We start from the raw sequence: 20062 nt of genomic DNA, 5'->3' as shown, positions 1-20062 counted from the left end.
CCTCTCAGAGGGCCCAGAGGTCAAGGAGCACAGACTGGCACCATGGGATATGTGTTTATTTAGCAAACAAGGAGGGGTTCCATTAGTAGGGCAGCCTGGGGAGCAGCTGGTGGGCTGTGCAGTGAGAAGGGTCCCCTGGCTCTCTCAGTGCTGTCCAGGCTGTTGGGGACATCTAGGCGGAGCTGTGGGCAGAGGCTGGTGTGAGGGGGATGGGCTGGAGAGAGCCAGAGGGCACCTGAGAAGGAGTCAAGGGAATAGAGAGGGCAGCAGTGCTGGGCAGGTAGGACGAAGGCAGACTTGGGACCCCCTCCCAGATGCACCCTGGCTCCCACCAGCCCCCACTCCAGCCATACTTACCGCACGCTTGCTCACTTATCCATGCACTGATCTATGGGGGACAGAATAGTCAACATGGGCAGGGGTATATGTGTGCTATCCCTGACCTCCAGGGCCCCTACACTGCCCCTCAGCTGCCTTGGGCCCCAGGCTGGACCAGCCACAGAAGCTCTGGAGTTCCCTTTGTGGATGGTACAGCAGAGGGCTAGATGATGGGGCAGAGACTTGGGGAGAGGCCTGAGGACAAGCACACCTGAGTGACACCTGTTCTCCAAAGGAGGCAGGTGAGGCCCAGCCACAGTTCTGATTGGGCACCAAGCCTTCTGCCTGTTTACCTGCTGAGTGCTGACAGACCCTCAGCCTTGAGGAGGTACCTACCCAGGCCAGGCTGCCTGAAGACAAGGGTGCCTCCCAAGTCAGTGGTAAGTCAGCCCCAGGACAAAGGTGAGGTGACCCAGGACAAATATGCCTGGGTGGAGGGGGAGGTGACCAACCAAGGAGACTGAGGAAACATGGCCCCAGTGCTGAAATTCTCATGTGGGCAGGCACAAGCTTGTGTGAAGGAGGAACACTTGGGGCCCAGAACCCTGGATGTGGCAGGGTCTTCCTGAGCCCAAAGTGGCTCCTGGGACTCCAGTGACTGCAACAGGGGCCTGGGTCACTCCCCTCCCCACTTTACTAGTGAGGAAACATCAGACCTGGACAGTCCCCATATGTTCTTCTCCTTTCCCCAGCTGGTGATTACCGTTGGGGATAGGGAAGATGATGTGCTCATCAGTGAGGCCTAGGGTTTTGACAAAGTTGATGAAGATTTCCTTCAGCACAGGTCGCAGCTCCTTGGTCCTCCCTGTGGCCAAGATGTCTGGTGAGTGGCTGGTGAAAGCTCCATAAATATTGTGGAATATATGAAAGACACCTCAGACCCCTTCCCCCTGATGGGTTCTGTGGAAAGACCACTCTCCCACCTCCCTGGGCTTGGAGTGAAGGGCAACTTGGAGGCTGGGTGCGATGGGCCTCTTCTCCCCCAGCATGGCCAAGAGCAAGGTCCCAGAAGGGTTAAGACCCACCATAGAGGGTGATCTTGAAGAACTCCTGGTTTTTGTAAACTTTCTCGAAGAACACCATGGCAAACTGGTTGTAGTCTGTGGCCACCACTCGGACAGTGTAGCTCTTGGTTCCAATGTAACCTGTATGGTGGATGGTGAGTGATCAGCCTGCTCTAGCCAGGCAGAGGGAGCTATTGCTTCCTTCCCAGCCTCCACAGGATGGCGTCTGTGTGGAGGGGCAGGGAGGTCCGTGCCCCAGAGACCCACCCAACTCAGGACTCACGCTCGATGTTGCCCAGGGTGAATTGGCCTGGATGAGAACATGGGACAAAAGTTCTGATCCAGTAGTCACAGGCCTTTTTCCTGTGGAAGCAAGAGATGGGTGGATAAGAGAGTGACAGCCCACACTGCCATAGCAGGAGGCACACAACCCACCCTGCATATGGCCCTGGCTCTTCCCAACTGAGCCCACCCTCTCTGTCCCTGCCTATTCTGCACTGAGACTCCTGACCTGCCTAGACTCTCCCCCAGCACCTACTCTCCCTCCTTCTTCGGGGCTGTTTCCCCTTGGTGGCCTTCCCTCCATACTCAACCCCCAACCTGAGGCATTTGTCCCCTACTTTTTTTTTTTTTTACTTTTTTAAGATGTTCTTTAATTTTTGAGAGAGAAAGAGAGAGACAGAGCACGACCAGGGGAGGGGCAGAGAGACAGGAAGACACAGAATACAAAGGAGTCTCCAGGCTCTGAGCAGTCAGCACAGAGCCCGACCAGGGTTCTAACTCAAAAACTGCAAGATCATGACTTAATGCAAAGTCAGATGCCCAACCAACTGAGCAACCCAGGTGCCCCTGTCCCCTATTCTTATCTTGCAGCTTCTCACTGTAACCTTGCCAGGGGAATCACCACCGAGGCTACAGTCTGCTGGATGCCAAAGACTCCTTTAGCTGTTGGGCCAACATCTGGTCCCCTGGCACTCCAGAGCCGATCTCCAAACACCTGCCCTTCTTCGGATCTTCAATGACAGATGCTCTAGCCCCATACCCAAGTGCCAAATCCAAAAACCCAGAGGAGCTGGGTAAGCCTTGCCTCCCCTCTCTAGGCCCTAATCTGCCCCGCTCTGGTCATCTCCCACCTATGACTGATCAGCCTCCTGGGCTGCACACCATCATTCCTCTTCCTGCTGCAGCCACACCCACTCCTCACCAGTACCTGAGGCCCCCACCACTGTGGTCACCACCCCTCTCCAGACCGCTCATCAGCTCCTGCTCAGGGCAACCATACAATGGCTTGCTGTTTCTTTAAGAGGTGGCTATCTCTGTCTCAGTCCAGCAGTCCTGCCACGAAGGTCCCAGGCCTCCTTCTGACACAGGTTGGTTCCTCAAAGCCCAGCCCACAGTCCACCTCCCTGGAAGCCCTTGAGAACATCCTAGGTGGATCTAGTGACCCTCCTCCCATTCTAGGTCACCCCTGTTCTCTTTATCTTGTGTCCTGATGTCTGTCTGTGTCCATCCCCAGGATTGTCTTCTGTCTGTGCTGAAGTGACCACAAAATGTTGATCCAGTGAATGAGAGAAAGTTAAATGCAGACATCCAGTACCCAGTGGTAGGATGAATGATCATCTTTCAGTTTTGGTCACCCCTCGGCTATATCATCAGTCTGCGTCTTGGACCCCCACCACAGCCCTCTAGGCCCCCCATGCTTCCTAGTTGCTGGTAGCTCTCACCAGACCACGGTAGAGGTGACATTGTAGCTGTTGTCTTCTTTCAGCTCGTAGGTGGTGGTGTACATCTTAAACTGGCTGTGTTTTTCTTTATTAATTTCATTCCCTGCCAATCCTATGATGTACCATTTTCCCTGGAACTACAATGGGAGCTGATGATAGACAGAACCAAGAGCAGCCCTAGGGGGCCCTCCTGCTCCATCCCTGCAAGCACCTCCAGGCAGCCTGGGCCTCAACCAGAAGCCCCTCTAACTGGGCTACAGGGACATACACATACAGGCTGTGCTGATGAAGCCAGCAGGAGCTGGAGCCATCAGGCCAGGTGGGAGCACTGAGTGTGTCAGGGAAAAGGTGACCCTTGGCAAGTGGACAGCTCGCTTCCCTGAGCCTCAGTTTCCTCATCATGTAGAGGGCCTGAAGATGTTCCCACCTGGCATGGACTGGGGATTATGGAAGAGAGTGTGGACGAGGGGAGTCTCCTGAGCTGACCCTCTTATCAGCAAGGTTGGGTGTGAATGGGAACATGGGGTGTGCCTTCCATCAGAGCACCCGAGGGCAGACTGAGCTAAAGCCTGGCCCATCCTGCCTCTCCTCCCCTCTGTTCACACTCTTCCTGGGACCTCCCTGCAGCTGCCGCTCCAGGCTTCTTACCTTCTCATTCTGGAAGTCAGGCTGCAGAGGGATCCTGTGCAGAGGTGGGGCTGGGATCAGGTTTGGAGTGGAATCCTGGGCCTGGGTCTGCAGGGCCCCCAGCAGGACAAGGCCCACCCACAGGAGACCTAGGGCCATGACTTCAGGGCTGAGGAAGGTGGCACCACTCCAGATATTCCCTGAAAGAGGAGACGAGTGAGGAGGCTTCTGGGGGATGCTATTTATGGTCTCTGTGGCCAATGGCTCACCCCAGGGTGGAGCGACTTATCCTTTGCCAAATCCTGAAGGGTGAGGCAATTGCCAGCAGCTCGTGCTGAGGATCATGGCAAACTCTCTGCCCTTTCCCTTAGGTCAAGATTATGCAAGATGAAGGGCAGGAAGGTCCATGAGGCTGGAGGATGCATTCCCCATGTCTCCACATCTCTGGCAAGGACACTGATTCCCTCCACACTCTCTTCCCTCTGGTTAGCACTGTGTGTGGTCATTGATCTCTGATATGGACCAGTTGTCATCTCTGACCTCCAGGAGCCTCTCAGCTGGGGCCCAAGTGCAGGGTGGGCTACATGTGGTGGGGTCCCCTTGTTGTACCTGATGAAAGCAGAGAATGCCTTGTGCCAACAGAGCCCATGCTGCTTTGTGGTCTTCCAAAGGGACAGGGAAAGGGGTGCAGCTGAAAGTTGACATTCTTCGTAGGGAAGGACAGAGTGTACCCTATGCTCTTCATGAAGCCCAGATCCTGGCCCTCCCAGGGACCCACACCAGGCCTTGACAAGGGTGAAAAACCCTTCCCCTCCCCCTACCACCGAAGGTCTACTGGGCAATGTTTGTGATGAGGGAGGATAAGGCAAGTGGAGGGCAAAGCACATGCTAGCATGCCCCTCCCCCCAGGGGGTATGTGTGACATTCCTCAGGTACTCCTGACTACCTGAGAACAAAGGAAAGGAAAGAAAACAAATGATTAAGTGATAGACATCACAGTCCTGCAGGATGTGAGTCCCCATCAGTTTACCTATGTCACAGTAAATTAGGAGAAAAAGGGAATCTTATCAATAGCCTGATCCTCAGAAACCCATACTCAGTTTCCTGGACACCCAACATCACCCTCCCACCTCCCTTGTGATATGGGGAACAAAGGCAAGAAGGAAATGGCAGATGGCATTAAATTTCATTATGAACTGCAACCCATTGATAAATACTTGAGGCAAATATGGAGTATAATATTTCTCCAGAAATTCTCTACTGTATTTATGGTAATGCTTTGCTAGAGGAGAAAACAACCTTAGCTTGACAATAGCTAGGCCTCCAGTAATGTGTGAGTCTTGAGAATATGAAAATCTCTTTACAAACTTCCTGTTAACTTTATCTCCCCAACCCCAATGTATATAACCAGTCACTCTTCACAATCCCAGTGCAGCTCTTTCTCCCAAGAGTCCTGTCCCCATGCTTTAATAAAACCACCTTTTGTGCACCAAAGATGTCTCAAGAATTCTTTCATGGCTGTCAGATCCAAAGCCCCACCATTCCAAAGACACAACATTCCCACGTTAAGTCAGTCTCTCCCCTCATCCATGCCCCATTGGTAGGGTGGATCCAGACCTCAGCTAACCCTAAGGACTTGGCCCCTTCTGTGGGCCCAGTAGACAGAAACCCCAAGCTGAGCATGGCAGCCACAAATGAGACAGCTTGACAGAGCAGATATCTGAGGCTATAGTCCCAGATCTATCCTGGTGGGGGACAATGGGAGACATGCATCTGCATATGTGAAAAGTGATGGTGGCTGGGGCCCAAGGGGGGGGGGTCTCTACCCTGCCACTCTGGACACCAGGTACCTTGGGTCACAGTGAGTGCTAGGACTCAGCCTCATTTTTGGGAAACCACTGATACCATCTGCCATCTTTGGCCATAGTCTTCAACTGTGGAGCCCAGGGGCTAGGCCTGGGCCCCCGAAAAGTGTTCCTGCCATGGCTGATCCCAGCTTTGTCCTGGAGGGAAGCAGTTTCCGCATGGGGGATTAGCTGTCCATGGGAGGCCTGATGAGTCCCAGCCCCCGGGCAGTGTCTCCTAGATGTCACCACGAGAGTCAGAGCTGTCAAATGCCTGATCTGAGGCTGACCTTAGGTTCTCCCTGGCCTCAGATGAGACTCGCAGAGACCTCATGGGCTCTTCCACCTGCTTCTGGGGAACCAGCTCCCCTAGCCTGGCCTTTGGGTGGTGGGCTCTGAGTGAAGCGACTCTGGGTGAAGAGGGATCATCAGGCAAGCTGAGGGCTATATATAAGCTAGAAACCTCTCTGCCATGGTGGGATATGTGTGACATTCCTCTGGCTGCCCAAGAACAAAGGGAAGGAAAGAAAACAAATGGTTAACTGATAGAGATCATAGTCATACAGCACATGAGTCTCCATCAATTTACAAATATCTTAGTAAGTTAGAAGAAAAAGGCAATTTATCAATAGTCTAACCTCCAGAAGCCCATAGACTCAATTTCCTGGAGCCCCTATTAAGACCCTAACCTCCATGGTGATGTGGGGAAGAAAGGCAAGAAGGAAATGGCAGGTAAAATTAAGTTTCTGGTACTCTGCAGCCCAGTGACAAATACTTGAGGCAAATACAGAGCACAACATTTCTCCAGGAACCCCTACCATTCCTAATGTTAATGCCTTACTAGAGGTAAAACAACCTAGGTTTGACAATAGCAAGGCCTCAAGTATCTTAGGAGTCCTCGTTAGCATGTCAATGTCCTTCTGGAGGCCTCTCTCCAGTTCGTCATTACTTCCCCCAAATTCATAGTATATAACCAGTCACTCTTCATAACCTCAGTGCAGCTCTTTCTGCACACGGGTCCTGTCCTCGTGCTTTAATAAAATCACTTTTTTTTTTTTTTTTACACCAAAGTTGTCTTCAGTAATTCTTTCTTGTCTGTTGCTCTGGAACCCACCACCCACCCCACTCTAAAACCTCATTTTTTGGCGCCAATGTGGGGGTCTGAGTCCTTTAATCTGGTCCCTGAGCTTTGGTGCAAACTTGGTGAGTACTTTCTCTTTTCTTCCTTTACTCTTATTTTAGGAATTTCAAGGAGTATGATCTTATTGCAACACTTTCCTGTTCATTGCTCAGTCTGTAATCCTCTAGCTCGTGGTTACTCTATGGGGGAGGAGAAAGCCTGCCTTTTGGCTGGAAGTGAATACTCAGGCCAGAATGGTAAAAAAGACCCAGAGTCTTGTGCCCTCTCTTTATTCCTGTTCTTATACATAGTTGTCTGTGTTGGACACGGGACAGCCACCTAAGTGACTAGCACAGATGCAAATCTTAAGACTCCTGTGTGAGGTTTCCTCCTCATTGGTCTAAAGTGATCCCATCTACATCCCTGATCTAGCCACTTCTGGCTGTAGGCCCTCCCTTGGAAACCCATAGAACTAGTAACTGATTGAATTTAAACACAACTGGGGACCATTTCCTAGGAAGTTGGCTGAAAGACTGTATGTGTTGGCATGTAGATTAGATCATGATGGGTTTCTGCCGTCACTGTTTTCAGTCAATGTTCCTTATTAACTACTACTTAAAGTACAAAATTGGGCAATTCCCCTTTGTAATACTTTTCCAGTGTTTTCCATGAGTTAAAAATTGTGGTTTCTTCAGCCTTCTCAGCAAGGTCCATCTGCTGACACCTATTTGTAGCCTAGGATGCAATGGGAAAGTGGGGGGATGCCAGTATCCCTCCTACAGAGGCCCTTAGGGGCTGGTTGGTGATCATAGCAATTTTGTTCAAGGTATGCCTTGGGTCACTTTGACACCTCAGGAACTTCTGATATATCCTGCACGTGGGATGCCATCTGGGAGGTGGGGGTGATTTTCGTTTTAATGGACCGTCTCTGCTTTTCTCTCTCTAGAAAGAGGATGGGAGCTTCTCATCAGTCCCCAAACTCTCCCTTGGGATGCCTTTTCAACCCACTGGAAACAATTTGGGTTGCAAAATTTAGGAAAGGACTGATGTCCCATAACATTGCATGACCTTAGTAGAATCTAGCAGTTAGATTTCTTCTGCAGAAAACAGGGTCAATGGACGGAGGTACCTGAGGTCTAGGCCTTCACAGCTTTAAGGACCCGAACCAAAAGGCCTCTTATAGAATGTATTTTCCCAAATGTGTGTGGCTAGTAAACTCCCTCCTGGCATAGTGGATGTCCTAACAGGCCTCCTGATGGAACTCAGGTGCTAGAAGAAACACAGACAATCCCTGACAAAGGGTATGCTGACTCTTTCTCTCTGTTCCTCCACCTAATAGATGTGGGAGGCTCTCCCTCACTCATTTCCTGACTTAATGACTATATGTGGAGCCAACTGTGGTTAGTCTACCTTGGGCAAGGACTTAAAAAATATTCCCTTTAGGCAAATATTCCCTTTAGGCAGCTGCCTAAAGTCCCTTTGTTTTGGGGAAACCCCCTGTCTTCTCTAGCCTGACATAGATTCCTTTATTTCCACTTTGGTGGAAAACAAACAAACAAACATGGGGTCTCCTCTTTTAGAGCTGACAAGGTTTAGAACCAGGAATTGTCTTTCTCTGCTGTTCTGGCACTTTACCTCTTCTTCCCCCCTCTCCCCTTCTTCCTGTTTCTGCATCACCTTCCATGGGATGTACATAACTGGCTTCTATACCACCCTCCCACCCTTGATGTCAAGGAGCAATGAGCACCCCCTTGGATCGCCCACTTCAGATTGCCCCACTGGTGTCCCAGGTAAAATGTGACAATGGGGAACAAATTGTCCTTTAAGCAAACGCAGGTGGAATGTTGTTTGTGGTTAAGCTTATTTAAGTTTGTTGGTTTAACTAAGACAGACATGTGTTATGAGTTATCAGAATTAAATATAAAACTTTTTTTTCTACCAATGTTTCCTAAAGGTCAAATGAACTCATGTTGTCTCTGTTGCAATTTGTTAGCAACAAGATGACTTAAAATAAAGGGTAATTTTGTGTATCTCAAAGTTTTCATGGATGATTGTTAAGATAGCTTTCAAAGTTTGGTAATCTGACACTTGGATAAACGGGATTGAATTCATTGGATATCTAGGTCTTTTCCAAATAGAATGGAGTGCTAAAGCATTGATTACTGAATGTAGATTTGTGCTTTTGACTTCTTATTGCAGAGAAACTAAGAACATTTGGGTCTATTGGAAAACATGGTTTGTGATTAATTGATTCATAAATTTGCCTTCTAAAGATTCTGGTGTAACAGTTTACAGTTGGGTATACTTAGTCTCTGCTGGAGACTAACGTTTCTAAGAGTCAAAATTCTGCTAAACATAATGAGGACTGATGGAAATAAGAATAGCAACTGTATATGTAAAAAAGTAGGAATGTGTAAAAAAGAGAGAAAAAAGGAAATAAATTTTTTATTGCAGGTAAAAGAAAATAGTTTTGTCCTAAATGAGACTGGTTTGGAGAAAAATGGCTTGGGGAAAAATCTGAATGAAACAGAAAGTTGTAGAAGGTTCATGAAGGGAAATCTTTGGAAAGGAATTTTACATGTGGTTGGATAGACTAAGTTGCAAAGAATGGATTTTTAAAAGTACACTTGTATAAGGTTGAAATTCTGCTTTTCTCTCTGTTAAAAGACAATTTTTTTTGGATTGTTAGGCTCTTGATAAAATAATGTACAAAGGATTGTTTTCTCTTTTGACTTCTGGGAAAACGACAGCTGTAGGTTATGTCTTTATCAGGTCTTTGACCACTTAGTTAAAACTTCTCACTGTTAAAGGACCTAGATTTTGCTAACAACAATATAAGCCTACATATTTGCTTTTGGAATCTCTTATTGCCATCTTGGTTAAATAAATACTTTAAAGCATTAAGATTTGTAATGATCGGAATCCCATTTCAAATGTGCTCTATCACTTTCTAAGGTTTAACAAATGACCCAGGATTTCAATTGTAAAGAAAGTCTTTTTGATCAAGGAGGACTTTTTATTCGTTATGTTAAGTGAAGACCCTGTTAAATCGTCATAAACTTTAGGTGATATTGTTTGGGTAAATGCTGGAACTGTTCAAATGTATGTGCAATTCCTAAATCTCTAAATGAATATGCAAAACATATCCTTCTTAAACCTGATCTGACAGTTACTAGAAACCCAACCCATATAAACACAAAACACCTGGTTTATTTAAAGATTTAAAGTCCAATACAACAGGGGATTTAACTCCAAAATGAAAGAGCCCCTACTGGGTCATATCATGTACTTCTACTGCAAAAAAATTTAGAGGGGCACACTTCATGTGCTCTTATATCTAAAATAAAACCTGTACCCTCTACAGGGGAAATCAATGAGCAAACTAATGTGCCTTTTTATTCCTGTGAACCTGTGGAAAATCTCAAACTTCTCTTAGGATGGTTGTACCTTTCTTTTTCATCTTCCTTTCTCAATTTCTACTAACAGTTCCTTCTTACAATGGGCCTTTCACAAGGATCACCACAGACATTTGAGTTACAAACCAGAAAGATCAATCTGATTTCTACTGCCTGCTCCCACAAGCATTCAAACCTAACATGTAAAATTCGTGCTGGCAGCACTGGGAGACACTGGGTTTGTAATCTGCTCTAAGCATTAACCTGCATTTTTCTTGTTTCTATAAAAGTATCTCTTATTAATTACCTGCTGGCTTACTAAACAAAACTAATACACCACCTGTTACACAGTTAAGGCCTTAAATGACTCTCAAAATAACATTATATTATAAACACTAAAATAACCCAAATGGATAAAACACTTCTACAAAACACACAGAATGGTGTTAGATGTTTTAAGTGCTGCACAAGGTGGAACTTATATTCTCATAAGAACAAAACGGTGTGTATAAATTCTGGAGTACTTCAAAAATATTTCTGGATTTCTAACTAACATGAATACTCAAACTGTCACATTAAATAACCCCTCTTTTTCCTTTAGTGATTGGTTAAACTCTTGGGCTGGAGGATTTTTGTTAGCTACCATAGGACTTTTCACTTGAGCTAAGCTTTCTAGTTATTCTACTTATGTTTTGCTGTTTTCTCCCATGTCTCTCTGCCTGGTACCAAGACTCCATCACTACAATAACTTCAAGCCAAGAGATGATCCTTTCTACTCACGGAGGTTAATACACATTATCCACCTTGGGTTCAGCTGTCTCACCTTAATTACCATTTTTGTTCTCTGACAGGCCAATACTGACCCATAGATAGGGATGACTCTATGCCCCCACTCAGCAAGAAGAAGCTACAAAAAATGAGACCTTCTACCTTCAACAACCTTAAATATTTAAGGTCAAAATTGCTCAGGGGGGATATGATGAGGAAGTGTGGGGCAAGCTGAGGGCAAAACAGGCTGGCACATCCTCCTCTACCACCACCCCAAGTAGAATATGTGTGATATTCAAAGACTTCTGAGGGCTCAAGAACAGAGAAAAGGTGTTTAAGTGCTTGCCATGGTGATGGGGGAGTAAGACAAATGAAAAATTAAATGCCTTTACTGCATTTACAAGTCCTTGAAACCAGCAGAGTGACCTCCCTCTAGGATCTCAGCTGCTTCGATGATGACACTTTGCTAGGGGCAAAGAGAACCTTAGCTCAACCTTATCCCAACCTTGAGGGTCCTGTAAGTCTACTTCCTTCTCTCAACTGCCCCAAGATATATGCTGGCAATCATATTCCAAGCTTATGGCCCCTGATATGCATCTGAAGAGTCTCATGATTGAAATTTTATTCAATGGTGATAAGTGGCATTTGCTACCAACAGTGAGCCCCCCTCAAATTCCTGGAAACCTTGCTTCCAAAATACCTTAGAGACTTACTCTATTCCTGACCCCCTTCCAACCTAAGGGTATATAATCAGTTAAACATCACAACCCCAATGCAGGTCTTCCTGCCCATTGGTCCTGTCCCTGTGCTTTAACAAAATCAATTTTTTTCCCACCAACGACGTCTTCCATAAATCTTTCTTGGCCGTCGGCTCAGGACCACCCCACCAACACCCCAAAACTTCATCAGTATACATTCTAGACTATCGCACAAATATTTCTGGATTTCTAAATTACCAGAATACTCAAATTGGTGCTTTAAAGAATTCCTCCGTTCCTTTCATGATTGGTTAAACTCCTGGACTTGAGGATTTCCATCAATTACCAAAGGGCATTTATTTGGGCTGTTCTTGTTATTCTAATTACATTTGGCTGTTTTCTCCCCTGTCTCTCTGCCTGGTGACAAGACTCCATCACTACAATAACTTCAAGCCAACAAATGATCTTTTCTACTCAAGGAGGTTCATATTCATTGTCCATCTTAGACCCAGCTGTCTCTGCCTTCTGTAACTCTTCTATATGTTCCCCAACTGATCAATATTGACTCATAGGTAGGGACATCTCTATTCCCTTACTGAGCAAGAAGAAGCTACAGAAGATGAAACCTTCCACCTCCAACTACCTTAAAGATGTAAGGGTCAGAATTGTTTATGGGGGATAGGATGAGGGAGCATAAGACAAGCTGAGGGCAAAGTACAAGCTAGCATTACCCCTCCCCACCCCAGGTGGGATGTGTGTGACATTTCTCAGGCACTCCTGGCTGCCCAAGAACAAAGGAAAGGAAAGAAAACAAATGGTTAACTGATAGAGATCACAGTCATGTAGGAAATGACTCCCCATCAGTTTACAAATATCTTAGTAAATTAAAAGAAACAGGCAATCTTATCAATAGTCTAACAACCAGAAACCTATAGACTCAGTTTCCTGGAGTCCCAATAACACCCCTCATAGTATTTTGGGGGAAGAAAGGCAAGAAGGAAATGTCAGGTAACATTAAATTTCCTGATACCCTGCAGCTTATTGACAAATACTTGAGGCTGGCAGAGAAGAACATTTCACCAGGAACTCCCTACTGTCTTAATATTGATGTTTGCTAGAGGGAAAAAACCTCAGCTTGACAACAGCTAGGTCTCCAGTATTCTGTAAATTTTCTTTATCATATGAAAATCTCCAAAAACTTCCCTTGACTTTACCTCCTCCAAAGCCAGAGTATATAACCAGACACTCTTCACAACCCCAGAGCAGCTCTTTCTGCCCATGGGTCCTGCCCCGTACTTTAATAAAATCACTTTTTTTGCACCAAAACATCTTTAAGAATTCTTTCTCTGTCCTTTGCTCCAGACCCTGCACCATAGCCCTAAAACTTCATCACTGGTGAAGTGGGGGTGACAGCACATTGACCCCCCAACCCTCTCCAGCTGCCTGGCCCTGGCTGGGCCTTTGCCATTGGGCTTGCTGCAGATGGCTGGACGTGAGTGTGAGATGTGCCCCCTCAGTATGCTAGGAGGCAGGGGCAAGTGAGGGCAGCTGCTGGTCTGGGGCTGGTCCTGGAGTTGGGAGCTAGAAGTATTCAGTCAGAGCTGGACACTGCTTCTGTGGCCTCCATCCCTTGCTGGGGACCACGATTCCTGGGAGTGATGCTAATAGGAGCCTGCCCTTTGATTTTTTTCCCTCTCAGAGAGCCCAGAGGTCAAGGAGCACAGAGTGAGGACCAGGGGACATGTGTTTATTTAGCAAGAAGGGAGGGGGTTCATGAGCAGGTCAGCCTGGGGAGCAGCTGGTGGGCTGTGCATTGAGAAGGGTCTCCTGGCTCTCTCAGTGGTGTCCAGGTTGGTGGTGACAGCTGGGCACTGCCCTGGGCAGAGGTCAACGTGAAGAGGATGTGGTGGAGAGAGCCAGAGGGCACCAGAGAGGGAGTCAGGGCAATAAAGAGGACAGCAGTGCTGGGAAGGTTGGACAAAGGCAGACCTGGGACCCCCTCCCAGCTGCACCCTGGTTCCCATCAGCCCCCACTCCAACCATACTTACCACACACTTGCTCACTCATCCATGCACTCATCTGTGTGGGACAGAGTGGTCAGCATGGGCGGGGGTGTGTGTGGGATCCCTGACCTCCAGGACCCCTGCACTGCCCCTGGGCTACCCTGGGCCTCAGCCTAGTCTAGCCACAGAAGCTCTGGGGGTTCCCTTCGTGGATGGTACAACAGAAGGCTGGATGATGGAGCAGGGACTGGGGGAGAGGCCTGAGGACAAGCAGACCTGGGTGACACCCGTTCTTCAAAGGAGGAAGGTGAGGCCCAGCCAAGTTCCTGCTTGGGCACCAAGCCTTCTGCCTGTTTACCTGCTGAGTCCTGACAGACCCTCAGGCTTTGGGAAGCACCTGCCCAGGCCAGGCTGCCTGAAGACAAGGGCTCCTCCCAAGTAGGTAGTGAGGCAGCCCCAGGGCAAAGGGGGAGGTGGCCAGGCAAGGAGACTGAGGAAGCTTCGCCCCATGCCTGCAATTCTCATGTGGGCAGGCCCAAGCTAGGGTGAGGGAGGAACACTAGGGGCCCAGAACCCTGATTGTGGCAGGGTCTTCCTGAAACCAAAGTGGATCCTGAGACTCCAGTGACCATGGCAGGGGTCTGCATCCCTCCTCTCCCCCCTTCCATAGTGAGGCAACATCAGGCCTGGACAGTTCCCATACGGCCCTCTCCTCTCTCCACCTGGTGATTACCAATGGGGATAGCGAAGATTATGTGGTGATCTGTGAGGCCCAAGGATTTGGCGAAGGTGATGAAGTTTTCCTTCAGCTCAGGGGTCAGCATCTTGGTCCTCCCTGTGGCCAGGATGGCTGGTGAATGGCTGGTGAAAGCTCCATAAATATTGTGGAACCCATGAACCATGCCTCAGACCCCTTCCTCCTGAGGGGTTCTGTGGAAAGACCCCTCTCCTGCCTCCCAGATCTGGGGTGAAGGGCACATTGGGGGCTGGGTGTCACGGACCTCTTCTCCTCCAACATGACCAAGATCCTGGTTCCAGGAGGGGCAAGACTCACCATAAAGGGTGATCTTGAAGTACTCCTGGTGTTTGTAAATTTTCTTGAAGAACACCATGGCAAACTGGACGTAGTCTGTGGCTGCCACTCGTAAAATGTACCTCTGGATTCCAGTGTATCCTGTATGGTGGATGGTGAGATCTCAGTCTGCCCTAACTGGGCAGAGGGAGCTATTGATTCTTCTCCCGTCTCCACAGGATTGCTTCTGTGTGGGGTAACAGGGAGGTTCATGCCCCTGAGGACCCACCCCATTCAGGACTCACGCTCAATGTTGCCCAGGGTGAATTGGCCTCGCCACAAAGTTGGGATGAAAGTTCTGAGCCAGTGGTCACAGGTCTGGTTCCTGTGGAAGCAAAAGATGGGTGGGTGAGAGGGTGATAGCCCACCCTCCCACAGCAGTAGGCTTGCACCCCACCCCAGAGATGTGCCTGGCTGTTCCCCACTGACCCATCCCTGCCTGTCCTTGACTACTGTGCTCTTACCCACCTGACCTGCTCAGACTCTCCCTCCACACCTCCTGTCCTTCTTTCTTTGGAGCTGTTTCCCCTTGGTAGTCTTCCCACCATACTGTCCCCGCCAACCAAGGCATTTGTCCCCTATTCTTTTTTTTTTTTTTTTTTTTTTAGATTTTCATTAGTTTTTGAGAGAGAGTGCACGTGCATGAGCAGGGAAGGGCAGAGAGAGGGGGAAACAGAATCCAAAGCAGGTTCCAGGCTCTGAGCTGTCAGCACAGAGTCCAACGTGGAGCTCAGACCCACAAGCCACGATCATGACCTGAGACAATGTCATACTCTTAAACAACTGAGCCACCCAGGCTCCCCTGTCCCCTATTCTTATCTTGTGGGCTCCTGCTTTAAACTCTCCTGGGGGAATCACCATTGAGACTCCAGTCTGCTGGATGCCAAGACTCCCTTAGCTGTTGGACCAAACCTAACCTCTCACCTGCATCCCATCTCCCCTAGCACCTCAGAGCCAATCTCTCCACACCTGCCCTTCTTCTGCTCCTTCCATGACAGAGGCTCTAGCCCCATCCCCAAGTGCCAGAGCCAGAAACCCAGGGGTGCTGCATAATCCTTGACTCCCCTCTCTAGGTCCTAATCTGCCCCTGATCTGGTCATCTTCCACCTATGACTGATCAGCCTCCTGGGCTGCACACCATCATTCCTCTTCCTGCTGCAGCCACACCCGCTTCTCACCAGTACCTGACACCCCCACCACTGTGGTCACCCTCCTCTCCAGACCACTCATCAGCTCCTGCTCAGGGCAGCCATGCAATGGCCTGCTGTTTCTTAAAGTGGCTCTCTCTGACTCAGTCCAGCAGTCCTGCCACGAAGGTCCCAGGCCTCCTTCTGACGCAGGTTGGTTCCTCAAGGCCCATCCCACAGACCACCTCCCTGGAAGCTCTTGACAAAGCCCTAGGTGGGATTCTAGGCTGGATCCAGTGACCCTCCTCCCATTCTAAGACACCTATTCTTTCTTTCTCTTGTTTCCTGATGACAGTCTGTGTCCATCCGCAGAACTGTCGTGTGTCTGTGCTGAAGTGACCACGAAATGTTGATCTAGTGAATGAGAGAAGATATAAATACAGGGATCCAGTACCCAGCGGTAGGATGAATGATCATCTTTCAGCTTTGGTTGCCGCTCAGCTATGTCATCAGTCTGCCTCCTGGACCCCCACGGCAGCCCTATAGGCCCCCCATGTTCCTGTAGGAGGTGGTGGTACTCACCAGGCCAGGGTAGAGGTGGCATTGTAGCTGTTGTCTTCATTTAGCTCGTAAGTGGTGGAGTAAATCTTAAACTGGCCATGTTTTTCTTTATTAAATTCATTCCCTGCCAGTCCTAAGACATACCATTTTCCCTGGAACTACAATGGGGGCTGATGATAGGCAGAGCCAGGAGCAGCCCCAGGGGGCCCTCCTGCTGCATCCCTGTAGGCATCTCTAGGCAGCCTAGGCCTCAACCAGAAGCCCCTCTAACTGGGCTGCTGGGACCCAGACTGGCCACACAGGCTGGGCTGAAGAAGCTAGCTGGAGCTGGAGCTATCTGGCCAGGGGAGAGCTCTTAGTGTGTCAGGGACAGGGTGACACTTGGCAAGTGGCCAGCTGGCATCCCTGAGCCTCAGTTTCTTCATCATGTAGAGGCCCTGAAGATGATCCCATCTTGCATGGACTGCGGGGATTATGGAAGAGAGTGTGGACCAACATAGTTGTGCTCAGCTGACCCTCTTGTCAGCAAGGTTGGGTGGGGATGGGGTCATGGGGTGTGCCTTCCATCAGGGGACCCGAGGGTAGACTGAGCTAAAGCCTGAGCCCATCCTGCCTCTCCTCCCCTCTGTTCACACTCTTCTCAGGGCCTGCCTGCAGCTGCCCCTCGTGCCCCTTACCTGCTCATCCTGGAAGTCAGGCTGCAGAGGGACCCTGCGCAGAGGCGGGGCTGGGATCAGGTTTGGGGTGGAGTCCTGGGCCTGGGTCTGCAAGGCCCCCAGCAGGACAAGGCCCAGCCACAGGAGACCTAAGGCCATGACTTCAGGGCCAAGGAAGCTGGCACCACTCCGGATATCAGCTGAAAGAGGAGGTGAGTGAGGAGGCTTCTGGGGGGATGCTATTTATGGTCTCTGTGGCCAATGGCTCACCCCAGGGTGGAATGACTTATCCTTTACCAGATCCAGGAAGGGTGAGGCAATTGTCAGCAACTCATGCTGAAGATCATGGCAAGCTTTCTGCCCTTCCCCCAGGTCAGGATTATGCAAGATGAGGGGCAGGAAGGTCCAGGAGGCTGGAGGATGCCTTCCCCATATCTTCACATCTCTGGCAAGGACACTGAAACCCTCCACACTCTCTTCTCCCTGGTTAGTACTGTGTGAGGACAAGGGTCTCTGATCTGGACCGGCTGTCATCTCTGACCTCCAGAAGCCTCTCAGTTGGGGCCAAGTGCAGGGTGGGGTAACTGGGGTGGTACCCCTTTTTTGTATCTGATGAAAGCGGAAAATGCCTCATATCAACAGAGCCCATGCTGCTTTGTGGTTCTCCAAAGGGACAAGGAAAGGAGGGGAGGTGAAAGAGGAGGTTCCCGGCAGGGAAGGACAGAGTGTACCCTGTGCTGCTCTTGGAGCCCAGACACTGTCCCCCATAGGGACCCAACCAGGCCCTGGCACAGGGTGAGACACCCTTCCCCTCCCCCATCTCCAAAGGTGGACTGGAGAGTGTTCCTGATGAGGGAGCACAAGGCAGGCTGAGGGCAGAGCACATGCCAGCATGCTCCCTGAGCCCCAGGTGGGATCTGTGTGATATTCCTCAGGCACCCTAGGCTGCCCAAGAACAAAGGAAAGGAAAGAATACAAATGGTTAACTGATGGAGATCACAATCTGGCAGGATGTGAGTCTCCATCAGTGTACCTATGTCCTAGTAAATTAGGAGAAAAAGGGAATCTTATCAAAAGCCTAATCTCCAGAAGCCTATATTTGGTTTCCAGGAGCCCTATTGTCACCCCCCCTCCCCCACCAGTGATATGGGCAACAAAGGCAAGAAGGAAATGGCACATGGCATTAAATTTCATTATTACCTATTGACAATTCTTTAAGAAAATATAGAGTATCCCATTTCTCCAGGAACTCCCTACTGTCTTAATGTTAATGCTTTGCTAGAGGTGAAAACAACTTTAGCCTGACAACAGTTAGGCCTCTAGTAATGTGCGAGTCTTCTTGAACATATGAAAATCCCTCTAGAAACTTCCTCTTAACTTTATCTCCCCCAACCCCATGGTATATTGTTACAGAACCAGGCTGGAACGCTGGTGGAAAAACCAAGTGGCACTCGGAGATCTTGGTGGATCAAAGATTTATTTAACAACTGCGGTCTCGGAGGAGACTGTTCCTCCAAAGATCTGAGCCCTGAATGCCAGTGGGGAGGGCAATTTATAGTTATCAGCCTCCATATTTGTGTGTGTGTGTGTGGGGGGGGGTGTTTTGCACACAGTAAACGAAAGAAGAAGAACCGGGAGGAGGGGTCTGTAAGCTAGAGACCAGAGTTTGTTTTCGCTCCATTGGCCATCTTTGGCATACTTTATTCACTTCTCCAACATTCCCCCCTTGATGCCTTTAAAAAAAAAACTTTTAGTAGGCATCACCTTTCAGTTTTACAGGTTGGTACTCTTAGAAGGCTAAGATGTGTGCAGTAGTTTGGCGAGCAACAGTGTTTTCAATAAAATGTACCACAGCATTCAGTATACAGGGGCCGATGGATACAAGTAAAATTATGGAGAGGAGGGGCCCCGCCAGGGCAGGAAGCCAGGATGCCCAATCCGTGAGATCCCATCCTTTCCATTGATTGATACTTTTCTGTTGTCTATGTTGAATTCTTTCCTTGAGTTCCTGAACCTTAGTTGTAACTATTCCTGACTGGTTTATGAAATAGCAACATTCTTCCCCCAGAAAGATGCAAGTCCCTCCTTTTTCTAAAGTGAGGAGGTCGAGGGCTTGCCTATTTTGGAGGGTCACTGCCGCCAGAGAGTTTATTTGGCTTTGTAAGTTTACCAGAGAATCTGCCACCCGTTCCATGTCTTCATTTATCTCTTGAGATAGTCTATGGTACAGTCCTACGGATGAACCTGTGCCCCTTATTCTGGTTCCTATTCCTGTCGCAATTCCTGCGCCTACCAGAACGGGTAGCAGGATTGCCCGTTTAGCCAGGAACTTGGGGCTAAAGGCTGTTAGGAGCTGATCTTCAGTGTACACGGATATCTCTGGGGTAAGGAAGAGGAAATAACATCTGAGTCCAGTTGGCCTCTAAGCATCGGTAGGCTGAATTAGAGGTCAAAGGGATAGGAGTGGCTAAGTAAGCCCTCCGGCTGAGCGGCAAGCACATCCAGCAGGTTTGGGTGTGATTATCTATTTTATGGAGGAGTTGTAGAGTAGTGTTGGCCCAACGCTGGAGTGGGGAATTGGTAAGCATCTGATTGAGGGCTGAAAGGTCAAACCTTGGTAGGTTGTCAGGGGAGTGGTCACCTTTATGGCTTATATTACCCTGTCCTGGGTATCCTTTATAACTTTTTGAAGGGCCCTGTCTGGCATCCCTCCTCCGTCTGAGATCCCTCATTGAGGAAGGTAAGTGTAGCAAGCTCGCTTCCCTCTCTGGAGGCCCTTGTTGTGACATGGGTCCCTGACATTTTGGGTTATCTCTACGGTCCAATACTTAGTCCTTGGGGCACTGGGTGACTGACAGAGAGTGGGTGTTTTTCCCTTGTAGCAATCTTTGTGGAGGGAGGTGAAGGTGCTGAACGCCCTTGACCCCCTTATTGTTATATAACAATCCTGGGGGCAAAGTGGGTAAGCGGCAGTTGTGAGGGTGAGAGGTTATCATAATATACAGGCAATACTTAATGCCCCTCCCATCCAGAGGAGGTATGTGAGTCCCGGCATGGATCTTTTTTTTTTTTTTTAATTTTTTA

At 48.9% G+C, this 20062-nt stretch overlaps 3 protein-coding genes across 4 annotated transcripts in view; all 3 read right to left on the bottom strand.

The window, feature by feature from the left end:
* Window positions 1–20062, bottom strand: part of LOC125921766 (neutrophil gelatinase-associated lipocalin-like) — a 57136-nt gene that overhangs the window by 15914 nt on the left and 21160 nt on the right. The gene's annotated exons all lie outside the window — the stretch shown is intronic.
* On the bottom strand, window positions 42–3892 carry LOC125921759 (neutrophil gelatinase-associated lipocalin-like). Of its 2 annotated transcripts, none has more exons than XM_049629396.1 (7): window positions 3755–3892; window positions 3107–3243; window positions 1666–1745; window positions 1404–1523; window positions 1082–1183; window positions 358–388; window positions 42–235 (listed from the first exon to the last, which is right to left on the bottom strand). In XM_049629396.1, the coding sequence occupies exons 1-6, from the start codon at window positions 3890–3892 to the stop codon at window positions 369–371; spliced, it is 597 nt and encodes a 198-aa protein (XP_049485353.1). In that variant the 3' UTR covers window positions 42–235; window positions 358–368. The 2 variants fall into 2 exon arrangements, with proteins under 2 accessions (XP_049485353.1, XP_049485342.1); XM_049629385.1 differs by having other exon boundaries at window positions 42–182.
* Window positions 13265–17251, bottom strand: LOC125921760 (neutrophil gelatinase-associated lipocalin-like). The gene is made up of 7 exons (XM_049629410.1): window positions 17000–17251; window positions 16344–16480; window positions 14880–14959; window positions 14617–14736; window positions 14296–14397; window positions 13608–13638; window positions 13265–13434 (listed from the first exon to the last, which is right to left on the bottom strand). The coding sequence occupies exons 1-6, from the start codon at window positions 17135–17137 to the stop codon at window positions 13619–13621; spliced, it is 597 nt and encodes a 198-aa protein (XP_049485367.1). The 5' UTR covers window positions 17138–17251; the 3' UTR covers window positions 13265–13434; window positions 13608–13618.

The sequence above is a fragment of the Panthera uncia genome, chromosome D4, assembly GCF_023721935.1.
Source record: "Panthera uncia isolate 11264 chromosome D4, Puncia_PCG_1.0, whole genome shotgun sequence".
Lineage (NCBI taxonomy): Eukaryota > Metazoa > Chordata > Mammalia > Carnivora > Felidae > Panthera > Panthera uncia.
Note: the sequence above shows the minus strand (reverse complement) of the source record. Positions and strands in the feature narration are given on the sequence as shown.